This window comes from Kogia breviceps, chromosome X, assembly GCF_026419965.1.
Source record: "Kogia breviceps isolate mKogBre1 chromosome X, mKogBre1 haplotype 1, whole genome shotgun sequence".
NCBI lineage: Eukaryota > Metazoa > Chordata > Mammalia > Artiodactyla > Physeteridae > Kogia > Kogia breviceps.
The window spans coordinates 74,180,443-74,195,330 of NC_081330.1; the positions used below are offsets into that span (position 1 = coordinate 74,180,443).

A 14,888-nucleotide genomic window follows, 5' to 3' on the forward strand; every position below is an offset into this window, starting at 1 on the left:
TGGTTTAAAAAAAAAAAAGAAAAGAGGCAGGGGATATGGGGACCTGCATGTATGCGTATAACTGATTTGCTTTGTTGGGCAACAGAAACTAGCACAGTGCTGTGAAGCAATTATACTCTAATAAAGATCTACTTTAAAAAAGTGATGATATATATATATGATCTCATTTTAATAAAAAAGGACAAAAGCCACACATGTATTGCACATGTATACATATATATATACATAAGTATACATATATCTGTATATGATTATACAAGTATGAAAAAAATGAAATAATGAATACTAGGTTATTGATATAGGTTATGGGGAGCAGTGATATAGACAGAGAAGGGAGATAAGTAAAACTAGAAAGAAGAAAAGACTATAATTTTACAAAATATGCACATAGGATTCTTTATGAGTGTATCTAAAATTATATACATATTTGTGTATAATTATAAAGATGATACCTTAAAAGATTTTAAAGAAGAGATGAATAAAAATATACCAGAAAAAATTCTTATGAAAAGAAAATTGGGTAGCAGGATCACTGACAAGATTGACTTTAACACCACAAGTATTATTAGAATCAGGGAGAGTCATTTCTTAGTGATCAAATGAACAATTCTCTGGAAGGTGGAGCAATCCTTAAACTACACGTCCTCTATGTGTTTGAAAAGCATATATAAATGCTATTATGCTGTGAATATCTTCTGACATCTTTTTTTTTCATTCAATATTATCAGATGTATCCATTGTGATACATGTAGATTTAGATTCTGCATCTTAGTTGCTCTATAGTAAGTATTCTACCATAATAATTATTCATTTCTCTTTTGATAAAGATTTAGGTTCTTTCTGTTCTCTTACTATTAAAAACAATGCTGCAATGAATAGAATTGCACATATTTCATTTCAAATCATGTGCAAGCATATTTGTAAGTGAATTCCTAGAAGTAGACTTTCTGGGTCAAAAACTATATGCATTAGCAATTTTGATAGATACTGTCAACTTGCCAACTAAGAGACTCTACCAGTTTACTTACCCACACCCCAGAAATGTTTGAAGGTTCCTGAAGCTCCACACCCTCCACCACACAGTGTTTACAAGCTTTTTCATACTGGTCAGTCTCATAGGTGAAATGGTATCTCATCTTATTTTTATGAATGAACATCTTCTTGTGTGTTTCAGTGGCATTTGTATTTCCTTTCCAATAAAATGTCTATTTGTATCCTTTGCTCATTTTAACATTGGTTTGTGGGTCATTTATTGATTTATAGAGTTCTTCATGTATTTGGGAAATGAGCCCTTTGTGAAATTTGCAGAAAATATTTCCCCCAGGTTTTTATTTATTTTAAAATTTCCTTAGAATTGTTGATTTATAGACTTTTTTTTGCCTGCCAGAACATTTTGTTTTTGTGAAGTTGAAACTTTCCCTTTTCTGCTCCTGTACATTTTTTCAACTTATAGAGGTCTTCTCCACTTCAGGCTTATAATAAACATTCCCCCATGGTTTATTTTAAGTACTTTTATAATTTCATATTTACATTTACAGAAAACACCAGCTAGAAGATATTTGCAACTGTATAAATATAACTAACATCTGGTATCCAGAACATAAATAGAATTCCTAGAAATCAATAATAACAAGACAAACAACCCCAATAGAAAAATGGACAAAATATATGAACAAACAATTCAGAGAGGAAGAAATCTAAGTGGCCAACAAATGTGAAAAGATGTTTAACCTCTCTACTAATTTAGGAAAAAGCAAAGTCAAACAACAGTGTTCCATACTCATCAGCTTGACAACAATTTTAAATTGTGAAGGTATCAAAAATGGTGGGATGTGGGGAAACACTGATGTGAATAAACTGCAGGTGGAACAATAATTGGTAAAAACCACTTTGGAAGACAGATTGGCAATATCTACTGAAGTTGAAATGTTCCTGCCCCCTTCTGCCCCAATGACCCCTACCTCCTAGAACTCCTGGCCTTATGTAATCCCTTCCCCTTGAGTGTGGGCTAGACTTAGTAATACAGTGGTTTTTTTTTTTTTTTTTTTTTTTAGCGATACGCGGGCCTCTCACTGTTGTGGCCTCTCCCGTTGCGGAGCACAGGCTCCGGACGCGCAGGCTCAGCGGCCATGGCTCACGGGCCCAGCCGCTCCGCGGCATGTGGGATCTTCCCAGACCGGGGCACGAACCCGTGTCCCCTGCATCGGCAGGCGGATTCTCAACCACTGCGCCACCAGGGAAGCCCAGTAATACAGTTTTAATAAATAAAATATGGTAAACAAGTGTTGGATGTCACTTCTGAGATCTGCCTTGAAGAAATGTTAAAAGTTCTTCAGAAAGAAGAAAAATGACATGGGTCAGGAACTTGGATTTGCATTAAAAAAAGGGAGGAGTTTTTGAGAAGGAATAAATGAAGGTATAAATAAAATCTTTCCGTATTCTTATTCTAACTGATCCAACGAATAGCAGTTTCACCAAAAAATAATAACAACAATGTATTAGATGATTATAGCTTATGGATAAGGGAATGATAGCAATGTTATAAGGGACAGGAGAAAGGAATCGGAAATATTCTGTTATAAGGTGACTGCACTACCCATGGAGTAGTATAGTGTCATTTGAAAGTGGGCTTGGATCAGTTGTAAACATATACTGCAAACTCCAGGGCAACCACTAAAAAATGTAAACATAAGAAATATGGTTGAAATTCTAAGAGAAGAGAGAAAATAGAATCATATAAAATGCTCAATTAAAATCAGAGAAGGCAGAAAAAGAATGGAAGACTCTCCCCACAAACAAGAGAGAAACAAAGAACAAAGGCAATGAATAGGAAACAGTTACAAACGTGGTAGATATTAATCCAACTATATCCACAATCACTTTAAATGTGAGTGGTCTAACTATACCGATTAAAAGGCAGAGACTATCAGAATGGATTTTTTAAAAAGACCCAACTATATGTTGTCTGCAAGAAACCTATTTTAAACATAAAGACACAGATTAAATGTAACTTAAAGAGAAAGATATACATGCTAACATTAATAAGAAGAACACTCGAGTAGCTATCTTAATTCCAGACAAAGCAGATCTCAGGACATGGAAAATTATCAGGTATAAATACGGACATTACATAATGATAAAAGGGGTCAATTTGCCAAGAAGACATAACAATCCTTAATGTGTATGTGCCTGACAACAGAGCATCAAAATAGGTGAGGCAAAAACTGGTAGGACCACAAGGAGAAGTAGATGAATCCACTATTATAGTTGAAGACTTCAACACCACTCTATCAGTAGTTGACGGAACCAGCAGGCAGAAAATCAGTAAGGACATAGTTGAACTTAATTGCATCGTCAATCACCTGGATCTAATTGACATTTATAGACTACTTCATCCAACAACAGCAGAATACACATTCTTCTCAAGCTCACATGGAACATTCACAAAGATAGACCACATCCTGGGTGATAAAACACACCTTAACAAATTTAAAAGACTAGACATCATACAAAGTGTGTTGCCAGACCACAGCAGAATTAAATTAGAAATCAATAACAGAGAGATAGCTGGAATCTCAAAATGTTTGAAGATTAAACAACGTACTTCTAAACAACACATGGGTTCAGAAGAAATCTCAAGAGAAATATTTTTTAAATTTTGAAATAAAATGAAACCAGAACTTACCAAAATTTGTGGGATGCATTAAAAGCAGTGCTTAGTGAGCTTTCCTGGTGGCGCAGTGGTTGAGAGTCCGCCTGACAATGCAGGGGACACGGGTTTGTGCCCCGGTCCGGGAAGATCCCACATGCCACGGAGTGGCTGGGCCCACGAATCATGGCTGCTGAGCCTGCGTGTCTGGAGCCTGTGCTCCGCAATGGGAAGAGGCCACAACAGTGAGAGGCCCGCGTACTGCAAAAAAAAAAAAAAAAAAAGCAGTGCTTAGAGGGAAACTTATAATATTGAATGCATATATTAGAAAAGGAAAAAGATCTAAAATCAATAATCTAAGCTTTCACCTTAGGAAACTACAAAAAGAAGAGCACGTTATATCCAAAGTAAGCAGAAGAAAAGAAATAATAAAAGAGCAGAAATAAATGAAATAGGAAACAATAGAGCAATAGAGAATATCAATGAAACAAAAAGCTGACTCTTTGAAAAGACCAATAAGATTGGTAAGTCTCTAGCTAGGCTGACCAAGGATAAAGGAGAGTAGACAAAACTAATATCAGAAATGAAGGAGGAACCATCACCACTGATCCTGTGGACTTTAAAAGGATAATAAAGACATTATGAGCATTTCCATGCCTACAAATTAGATAACTTAGATGGACAAATTCTATGGCTTACTTTTGATAAATAGGATATGGCAAAAGTGTTGGGATGTCACTTCTGAGTTTAAATCATAAAAGAACTATGTCTTCCATCTTAGGTGCTCTCTGGCTCTCTCTCTCACCAGCTGCCAGGTTGTGAGGAGACTCAGGAAGCCTATGGATAGGCCCCGCATGACAAGGAGTTGAAGCCAGAGAGCAACCACATGAGTGAGCTTGGCAGTGAATCTTCTGAGGCCTACCAACAGCCTTGTAAAAGAGCTTGGATGTGGACCTCCTACCCCAATTTTGCCTGCGTATGAGACTGCAGCCCCAGATGACAGCCTGAGTGCAAATTCATGAGAGACTTTGAGCCAGAGACACCCCAGCTAAGCCATGTATAGATTCCTGACCTGTGAAACTGTGATATAATAAATGTCGGTTGTCTTAAACTGCTAAGTTTTGAGGCAATTTGTTATACAGCAATAGTTAACTACTGCATACCCTTTGACCCCAAAATTCTACTTCAAAATACATACACTAGAGCAGTTTTTTCTAATCTTTTTCACATCATAGCATATGTTTAAAATGCTAATATGTGTACCAGCTCACTGGGATGAACAGACAGCCTGCTCTTAGCCAAAGGGAACAGCCCCCAGGGCAGCAGCTGCGTGAAGCCAGGCCCATCTTTCTGGAGGGCTAAGGGAATCAATATATTAGAACCCCCATTACCCATCTGGGAGGGTCTGCCCCAGAGAAACTTTTCAATATGGGCACAAGGAGACATGCCCCAGGATGTTCATTAAATCCTCACTTATAATTGCACAAAACGGGAATAACCCAAGTCCATCAGCAGGCAAAGAGATAAAGAAATTGGATAATTCATGCAACAGAAGTCTGTACAATGATACATTATAGTAATATCATATTGGAAAATTGATGCAATCATATTCAGTAGTTAAAATATATGACCTAGATCTAACTGTATCAAATCGCTAACAAAAAATAATATTAAATGAAAATTTAAGTTTCAAAAGGCTATATTTATTATACCATGCACATAATGTAAAATACATAAAACAATAATGTATATTGGTTACATATATATATATATATACATATATATGTAGAAAAAAGAAAAAAACATGCACAAGAAAGAAACTTCTAAATGGTGCTTTTTTGGGAAAAAGAAGTAAGATAAATAGGATAAAGTGAGAGTTTCAACTGTAATATTTTGTTTCAAAAACAGAAGAATCTGAGGATCCGAAGAAAATAAAATGTGCTAGGTCTGTGTGACAAGTACATGTGGGCAAAAGTACGTTTAATTCTCTGGACTTTTCTGTATGTTTTAAATATTTTAAATATTTTAAATAAAAAATACATTTCCTGAGTACAAAAATACATATACATTAGATGAGACTTATTAATTGGGTTGTGGAATCTCTCTATATCCTTGTTTATTTTACAATCTATTTCCTCTATCTATACCAAAACAAGTGTGGTTAAGTCTTCTACTATAATTGCAGACTTTCTGATTTCTGTAATTCTAACAATATTTGCCTCATATATTTTGAAATTACTTTGTTTGGCATATAAATTTTAGTGACTATATCTTCTCGGTGAATGAAACAACCTGATTTGCTTTCTTTAATGCTTTTTACTTTGAGGTCTTGATTTTTCTGATATTAATGTTGCTACATGTCTCTTTCCTTATCTTTTTTTCTTTCTTTCTGAAATATCTTCCTTCCCCTCCTTCCATCTTTCCTCCTCTCCCTTCCTTCTTCTTACTTTCCTACTTTTCTGCTGGTATTTAACTGGCATATATATTCTATTCCTATTAGGTGAAGCATATAAACAGCATATAACTGGATTTCCATTTTTTTTAACATCTTTTTTTTTTTTTTTTTTTTTTTTGCAGTACGTGGGCCTCTCACTGTTGTGGCCTCTCCTGTTGGGGAGCACAGGCTCCGGACGCGCAAGCTCACCGGCCATGGCTCATGGGCCCAGCCTCTCAGCAGCGTGTGGGATCTTCCTGAACCGGGGCACGAACCCATGTCCCCTGCATCGGCAGGCGGACTCTCAACCACTGCGCCGCTAGGGAAGCCCTTTTTTAACATCTTTATTGGAGTATAATTGCTTTACAAGGTGTGTTAGTTTCTGCTTTATAACAAAGTGAATCAGTTATACATATACGTATGTTCCCATATCTCTTCCCTCTTGCGTCTCCCTCCCTCCCTCCCTCCCTATCCCACCCCTCTAGGTGGTCACAAAGCACCGAGCTGATCTCCCTGTGCTATGCGGCTGCTTCCCACTAGCTATCTGTTTTAGGTTTGGTATTCTATATATGACCATGCCACTCTCTCACTTTGTCTCAGCTTACCCTTCCCCCTCCCCATATCCTCACGTCCATGCTCTAGTAGGTCTGTGTCTTTATTCCCATCTTGCCCGTAGGTTCTTCATGACCTTTTTTTTTGGTTTTTTTTTTAGATTCCATATATATGTGTTAGCATATGGTATTTTTTTTTCTCTTTCTGACTTACTTCACTCTGTATGACAGACTCTAGGTCCATCCACCTCACTACAAATAACTCAGTTTTGTTCCTTTATATGGCTGAGTAATATTCCATTGTATATATGTGCCACATCTTCTTTATCCATTCATCTGTCGAAGGACATTTGGGTTGCTTCCATGTCCTGGCTGTTGTAAACAGTGCTGCAGTGAACATTGTGGTACATGACTCTTTTTGAGTTATAACTGGATTTCTAAAAACTAAATGCTAAAACTGAAATGAGAGTTTGCTTTTTTATTTTTAATGGGAGATGTTAACCCATAATACATCCTGACATATTTGGATTTGTTTCTGCTCCCCCCTTTTTAAACATACTTTCTGGTGCCTCCCATCCCATTTCTGCCTTTTGTTAGATTTTTTTGTTTGTTTGTGGTACGCGGGCCTCTCACTGTTGTGGCCTCTCCTGTTGCGGAGCTCGGGCTCAGCGGCCATGGCTCATGGGCCTAGCCGCTCCGTGGCATGTGGGATCTTCCCGGACCGGGGCACGAATCTGTGTCTCCTGCATCGGCAGGCGGACTCTCAACCACTGCACCACCAGGGAAGCCCCTTTTGTTAGATTTTTTTTCTCTTTGTTCTATATATTATTTCTTCAACGGTTTGAAAGTTATACATCCTATTTCTATTTTGTTGTTACCCCTAAAATTTCTTGTTCTTCTATTATGCATTTTATTCCTAGTAAAGAACAAAGCTTTGCTACTGTTGTGAACATAGGCAGTCTTTACATTTGACGCAAATATTAGAGATATATGTAAAGCGCAATTACAAAAAAAGATTTCGGAGTTCAGTAAAATTGTATAAATCCAAAAGGCATAGCTATAATATTGTGAAGGGCAATGCAATTACGAAAATATGAACCCATGTTGTGCTGCAATGATTGATCATTTCTTTTGGATAGAGAACCTCGATTTTGTGATTAACAGCAACAAATTCTACTGTAAAGAGTTCAATTTGCTTCAACCACCAGGTTAAAAAAAATTCAGCTGACTGCAACCCTAAGTACCATGATACTTCCACTACAGACCATAACATAGAACATAAGATAGGATATATTAATATCATTACTTTCACATCAGAATGAATCAGAAAGAATTTGCGGATTTCATTTTATTTCAAACAACCACCACCCAAAGCCCAGAACAGAAGGGCAAATGACTAAATGTTTAACATTTGTTAAAGCTGGCTGTTGGTTACATTTTTCGCTGTCCTTTTCTGTATCCTTGACGATTTCATCATTTCAAATGAAATAATGTTTTCGAGCCCACCCTGATTTGTCGAGAGCAGCTGCCGCCCCCGCCACATCAAGGGGGCGGGCCGCCGCGACGCTACAATCACTTCCGCCGCCGCAGTCGCGCCCGTCCCGCCGCCGTCTGGAGGGGGAGGAGCTGCAGCCCCGGGAGCAGCGGCTCTGGCGGTCGTGGCGTTTGGAGGTCCGAGGTATCTGCTCTTCCCGAGAGCGTGCGGGGGTCGCGACTGGGTGAGTGAAAGGCTGTTTATTTCCTCAATCCCTCCAGACGTGGCGGTGGGGCGAGTGGCCGGGCGTGGGGCGAGTGGCTGGGCACCGGGGCGAGGATGTGGAGGGTGGGGGGCTCTAGCGAACAGATTTTCGGGCTCGCCCCTCGGGAAGGGGTGGGGCGGACGCGGGACCTGACCGCAGAGGGAGGCCTGTGCCCTACACTGGCCCGATTTAGGGCTCCATCCTCCATCCTCTGGTCCCTTACGTGTGGCTCGGTCCCCGCTCGGGTGGCTTGAATCGCTATTCGAGGGGGGAGTGGTGGTCGCGGCCCTCTCCGCCTGTCCTCCCCTCTCCTCCTGCCTCCCTTCTTGGCCCCTCTGCAGAGTGATCTGTGGCCTTTCTTTCCCCGTTTTGAAGTTGTTTTGATGAATGGTAAATGGTGAAGATTTTTAGGCAAATATATTGTTACCAGGAAAAGAACTGTCAGAAAAACAAATCATTCCCAGGGAAAAACTATAACCCCACACGCCCTTTTCTTTCTTTTTTCCCCCTTCCCTGCCACATCGGTTTGGATCTACCTTTTGAGCCGATAAAGGTTTCCCCGTCTCATTATGACATTGCGGACCCCCTCCCATCCCCGTGTCTCTCGTGCGCGCGCAGGGACACATATACGCACATGCCCGCACATACACACATACACGCACATACGCGCGCGCACACGCATGCACAAAAACCTTCCATTGCGGCTGCCTTACCGCCGCCACCCCCCCTTACTCAAGGTTCCTTCGTGTCCCCCTCCCCCACACATGCTTGGACAGACATGCACACACACCCTCTCACACACTGTCACATTCTCCAGTGCCTTCCCCTGAGAGAGATAGAGACAGACTGACAGACACAGACACAGACACAGACACAGACACAGACACAGACACACACACACACACACACACACACAGAGCGTCACACTCTCCGGTGCTTTTCCCTGCCTCTCACCGCCTGCCACATACACACCTCCAGAAGCATCCCCATCCTCCCTCTGCCTCTTCTTGCTCTGGTGAGCACACACACACAACACACAAACACACACACACACACATCCTGGTGAGCACACACACACACACACACACACACACCCTGTGGGCCGCCTTACCCCCTGCCTGCCATTTACACAGATTGCTGGCTCCTCTTTCTGATGCCACTTACATGCATACGCACCCACACGCTCTTTTACATACCCCTCTCAGGTGCTCCCTGTCTGCTACCTATGTGCCTAGACAGCCTCCTTCGCTGGCCCCTGCCCTGCACACACACTCACATAAATCCTTCTCCAGGGACATCCCCCTCTTCCTGCTCGCCACATCCATGCATAGAGACATTCTTTGATTGCTGGTGCCCACCCGCCTGCCTGCCTGCCATACGCACATCCCTCTCCAGTGCTGTCCCCATATTGATGCATTTGCTCATATGGACCCTTCACCATTGTTGCCTCCCATTTTGATGAACACACAGCACACAAACTCAAGGACACCCCCTGTTCACTGCCACTATACCCTTCCTGGCTTGCCACAGGCACATAAACACAGACATTCCTCCCTAGAGTTCCAGCCATCACACATCGGAACCACTGCACATTCTCTGTCTATCGTATGTACACATGCCCCTCTCCCCTGAAGCCACTCCATCCATGCCTGTCATTTTCATACCCACATCCAGAATGGGTCTCATTCTGCCTGACACTCATGCCTCTTCCCAGTGCCACTGTCACCTGCCCTTTCTCCCTAACGATACAGGAGTCTCTCCACTTCATGACTGTTGGTCCCCCTTCCACCTGCCTGGTCTCCCTTCCACCTGCCCCTCTCCTCCTGACAGACACGTAGACACTCTCGCATACACGGTGATGGTGATCTATATTTTCCACCCCTATTCCAATTTGCATTTCTCCTGTATGTATACAGGACTCAGAAAAACACAGATACCCCATTAAAAAAACCCCACAGCTGTCTTTCCTCTTCCCATGTTGGCACAATTCCAGTGCTTCACCTATCTTCCCAGCGTCCAGTCACCCCTCCCCTGTCTTCCGTCAGATTCTCCCGAGTCTGTCTTTCCTACAAACCCAGTTTTGTAATTATTTTGCCAACATTAAAAATGTGTTCCAGGTCTACACCTGACAGCCACTGGAATGCTACTCCAGGCCCTAGAAAAAAGTGAAACTAATTTTAAAGGCCCCTTATTCTTTCTGTAACCTGCCTGCTGAAGTGAAAATAAATCTCCTTGCTCCTTTATTCCGAACTGATTTGACCTTCCCATCTCCAAAGCGTGCGCAGGGAGCAGGAGCCTTTCTACTCAAGCCCCAGCTGTACTGGAAACCCTTCTAAGTCAGAGCAAATGGGTCAGGAATCTAGCAAGCCTGTATGGCCCAAGCCAGCAGGAGGGTATCAGTCCAATACAGGCAGGAGGTATGGAAGAAGGCATGCTTATGTCAGTTTCAGGCCATCCACGAGCCAGCAGGAAAGGATTTCCGGCCAGAGAAAGACGTCATCCGAAGTCCCAATGCACAGATCAGCCCCCAGTCAAACCACCAAGAGGAGCCGATCACCATTTTCCACCACTCGTCGTAGTTGGGACGACAGCGAGAGCTCGGGAACCAGCCTGAATGTTGATAATGAGGACTACTCCAGGTACCCGCCCAGAGAGTACAGGGCTTCAGGGAGCAGAAGAGGAATGGCTTATGGACATGTTGACTGTTTCGGGGCAGATGATAGTGAGGAGGAGGGGGCTGGGCCTGTTGAGCGAGTGCCAGTGAGAGGGAAAACTGGCAAGTTTAAAGATGATAAGCTGTATGACCCAGAGAAGGGGGCGAGGTCTCTGGCTGGGGTGCCCCCACAGTTCTCTAGTTTTAACCGTGATGTGAGAGAGGAGCTTGACAAGTTAGACCCAGCCCCTGCAGCACGGGGCTCTGCTAGCAGAGCTGAGTTCCTGCAGCCACATAGCATGGCCTCTCAGCCATCTTCTGCTGAAGGCAAGGTGGTCACAAATGGCAGCAGCCTGGAGAGGGAGAGACGGGAGCAGAATTTACCTGCGTGTCCCAGCAGGGCTCCTGTGAGTATTTGTGGTGGTGGGGAAAACACCCCAAAGAGTGCAGAGGAGCCGGTGGTGAGGCCCAAAATCAGAAATCTGGCAAGTCCCAACTGCGTGAAACCAAAAATATTTTTTGATACTGATGATGATGATGATATGCCACACAGTACTTCCAGGTGGAGGGAGACTGCCAACGCTGATGAAGGCCACTCGGATGGCCTGGCAAGAAGAGGCAGAGGCGAGAGTTCAGGTGGCTACCCTGAGCCGAGGTACCCTGAAGACAAGAGGGAAGCCAGGAGTGACCAAATGAAGCCGGAAAAGGTGCCGAGACGGCGACGAACCATGGCCGACCCTGACTTCTGGACGTACAGCGATGATTACTACAAATACTTTGAAGAAGACTCTGACAGTGACAAAGAGTGGACTGCGGCTCTGCGTCGCAAGTATCGAGGTCGGGAGCAAAATCTATCATCCAGTGGCGAGAGCTGGGAGACTCTGCCAGGAAAAGAAGAGCATGAGGCCGAGCAAGCCAGAGTGAATGCCAGTGCCAGTGCCAGCCCTACTGCTGGTGCCAGTGCTGGCAGCAGTGGTGGCAATGAACTTGAAGAAGTTCGAGGGCCATCTCTCCAGGAAGAGGAACGGGCAACCACCGAAGAAGAAGTTCCTTGGCTCCAATACAATGAAAATGAGAACAGCAGTGAGGGGGATAATGATTCTGGTCCGGAGTTTCTGCAGCCCAGCGTCTTCATGCTGGACGGCAACAACAACCTTGAAGATGACTCCAGTGTCAGTGAAGACCTCGAAGTGGATTGGAGCCTCTTCGATGGGTTTGCGGATGGGTTGGGGGTGGCTGAAGCCATTTCCTACGTGGATCCTCAGTTCCTCACGTACATGGCACTTGAAGAACGCCTGGCCCAGGCAATGGAAACTGCCCTGGCACACTTGGAGTCTCTTGCGGTGGACGTGGAGGTGGCCAATCCACCAGCCAGCAAGGAGAGCATAGACGCTCTTCCCGAGATCCTGGTCACGGAAGATCACAGCGCGGTGGGGCAGGAGATGTGTTGCCCCATCTGTTGCAGTGAATATGTGAAGGGGGAGGTGGCAACAGAGCTGCCGTGCCACCACTATTTCCACAAGCCCTGTGTGTCCATCTGGCTTCAGAAGTCAGGCACTTGCCCTGTGTGCCGCTGCATGTTCCCTCCCCCGCTTTAAGACCAAGGCTCTTTACTCCTGGTCTGATGATTTTCCCCATCTGAAATCCACCATACTGCAGGAGCCCTCTCCAAATTAACCATTGAAATGAAACCAATCAGTCGATTAATCTCCACCTGTCGATTCCTTGTGATTATTTCCAGTGTGAAAACGGTTGTGTACGATTGCATTGAAAAAAAATCATCCTGTGTTTTAGAGGTTAGAAAGGGAAAACTAAACTTTCTAAATGCTACTTGCCATTGCAGTAAAAACATACATTTTCTAACCTGAACGGTGAAATAAGTTGCATTTGTTTTTTTCAGTAGAATATGTTGCTGTTGATTGTAATGTCAAGTTTATCTGTTAAATTTGTCCAAAGGGCATCATCATTTCTGTTGCATGTTATGGGTTAATGTTCCTGTAATTGCAGTGCCGTAAAAGCTTATTAAAGTTCTCCTTTTGGTTTTACACGGTATAGTGGAATTGTTTGGTTTTGTCTGAAACGGTGGTACTAAGTGACTTTATAATTTGATCTCTTGCATTTGCATCCCAAATAGGGTTTTTTGGTGTTCCCACTAGGAGAAAAACTTTAGTTTCACTGGAGATGCTGACTCCAACAACAGCAAAAAAAGTAAGGGTAATTATTTCTAAGTAGGGGTAAAGGGTATTGTTGTCAGGCTACTAAAGGGGCAAAGGTTGAGTAGAGGATACTCTGTCAGTCTATGAGAAGGAAAGAAACAGTGAGAAAGCATAGTAAAAATAATGATGGTAGGAATACATCCAATTGGAGTGTAGGGGTGAAGGAGTTAAAATCCCCTTTTAGAAAAAAGCAAGTCTCAGAGGAAATGGGTAAAAAAAAAAAAAGCTGTATGCTGATTGTATACATTAACACAGTGACACAAAAGGAACAGAAAAATATATGCCAGACAAGTGCTAGGAAAAAACGGAGGTACCCCACCCACACAAAGTGAACAGGTTTGAACATTTAGCCATATTGGCTTCAGATCTCTCTCTCTCTCTCCAATAAATATACACTTTCAGGCACAGGTGAAGTTCTTCACCCGTCATATTTACCTTCCTCCACAGAGGTAAGCACTACCCAGGAAATTGTTTGTTTACTTCTCGTCTACATTTTTAGGTGTGTGTGTGTGTGTATGTATTTGTGTACATATGTATGTATATATATGTGTGTGTGTATCTCCATAACCAATATAGAGTGTTTGTTTTTTAAATGGACATAATTGCTAGAATGTATGTATCGTTTTGCAACTTGCTTTTTTTCACTCAACATTGCTTTTGAGATTTAGCCATTTTGATACATGCCTTCTAACTGCTGTATACTAAATATTCCATTGTATGAATTACCACAGGTTATTTATCTATTCTCCCATTGGTGGACATTTAGGTTCTTCCCAGTATTTTGCAGCAGTGAACATACTGAAAAGATGTTCCTTTGTGCACACGTGTGAATTTCCCTAGGGATAAGTATACGGAGGTGAAATTTGGGCAGCTTAGGTTTAGAGCATCTTCATTCTAACTAGATATTGCCAAACTGCTCTCCAAAGTGATTGTACTAATTGATGCTCCTCCCAACTGGCAATCAGTGCCGTGTAAATTAACACGACAATGAAACCGATTGTGTCCATCAGAAAGCAATAGTTTTCCTTCGTGATAATATCTAGTTTGGGCTACAAAGAGAAGAAATGGGAGCACTTGTGCTGTGGGTGTGAATGTAAACAATAGCAGCCTTTTCAGGGGGCAGTTTGGGGAGTAGCTTGCTTTCAAAATGTAAAGTGGTACCTGTCCCTGAGCGCAACTTAGATGCATTGGTTGTATCGAATTAATACTATGCAACAGTTAAAAACTGTATGTACTGATATGGAAAGATCTCCAAGACGTAAGTAAAAAAAAGCATACTGTAGAGCAATGTGTACAATCTTGATGTAAAATAAAACCTTACAAAACCAAACTATATATGCAAATGCATAAAAGTGTCTGGAAGGCTACATACCTAAGTGATGGCAGTGGTTACCTTTGGGGAGGGACAGGGGCTTGCAAGAAAAGAGTAAGGAAGGGAGCTTTTGATTTTTTTTCACCCGAAATAGTTAGTCTGCTTGATTTTTTTTTATAGTGTCAGTGTACTTTCGTGAATGTTAACAAAATAAGTCAAATCAAAATAGTTTCCAGTTGATAAAAAATAATTTTTCTCTCATTGCAAGCATGGAAATATGTGGTGGAAGCCACAGTCTTTTTTTTCTGCAACTGGTCAAGCTGCTATTTATAAT

At 42.3% G+C, this 14,888-nt stretch overlaps 1 protein-coding gene across 3 annotated transcripts; it reads left to right on the top strand.

Annotated features, from left to right (window-relative positions):
- Positions 1–8,179: 8,179 nt before the first annotated feature.
- PJA1 (praja ring finger ubiquitin ligase 1) lies at positions 8,180–14,588 on the top strand. Of its 3 annotated transcripts, none has more exons than XM_059050657.2 (2): positions 8,180–8,352; positions 10,818–14,588. In XM_059050657.2, exon 2 carries the CDS (start codon positions 10,885–10,887, stop codon positions 12,622–12,624), a length of 1,740 nt encoding a protein of 579 aa, XP_058906640.1. In that variant the 5' UTR covers positions 8,180–8,352; positions 10,818–10,884; the 3' UTR covers positions 12,625–14,588. The 3 variants fall into 3 exon arrangements, with proteins under 3 accessions (XP_058906640.1, XP_058906641.1, XP_058906642.1); XM_059050658.2 differs by having other exon boundaries at positions 8,206–8,352; positions 10,824–14,568; XM_059050659.2 differs by lacking the exon at positions 8,180–8,352 and having other exon boundaries at positions 10,703–11,012; positions 11,580–14,557.
- Positions 14,589–14,888: the final 300 nt, after the last annotated feature.

Bases quoted from the DNA above. Each gene is read 5' to 3' on its own strand.
- PJA1 (XM_059050657.2), top strand. From the start codon at position 10,885: ATGCACAGATCAGCCCCCAGTCAAACCACCAAGAGGAGCCGATCACCA.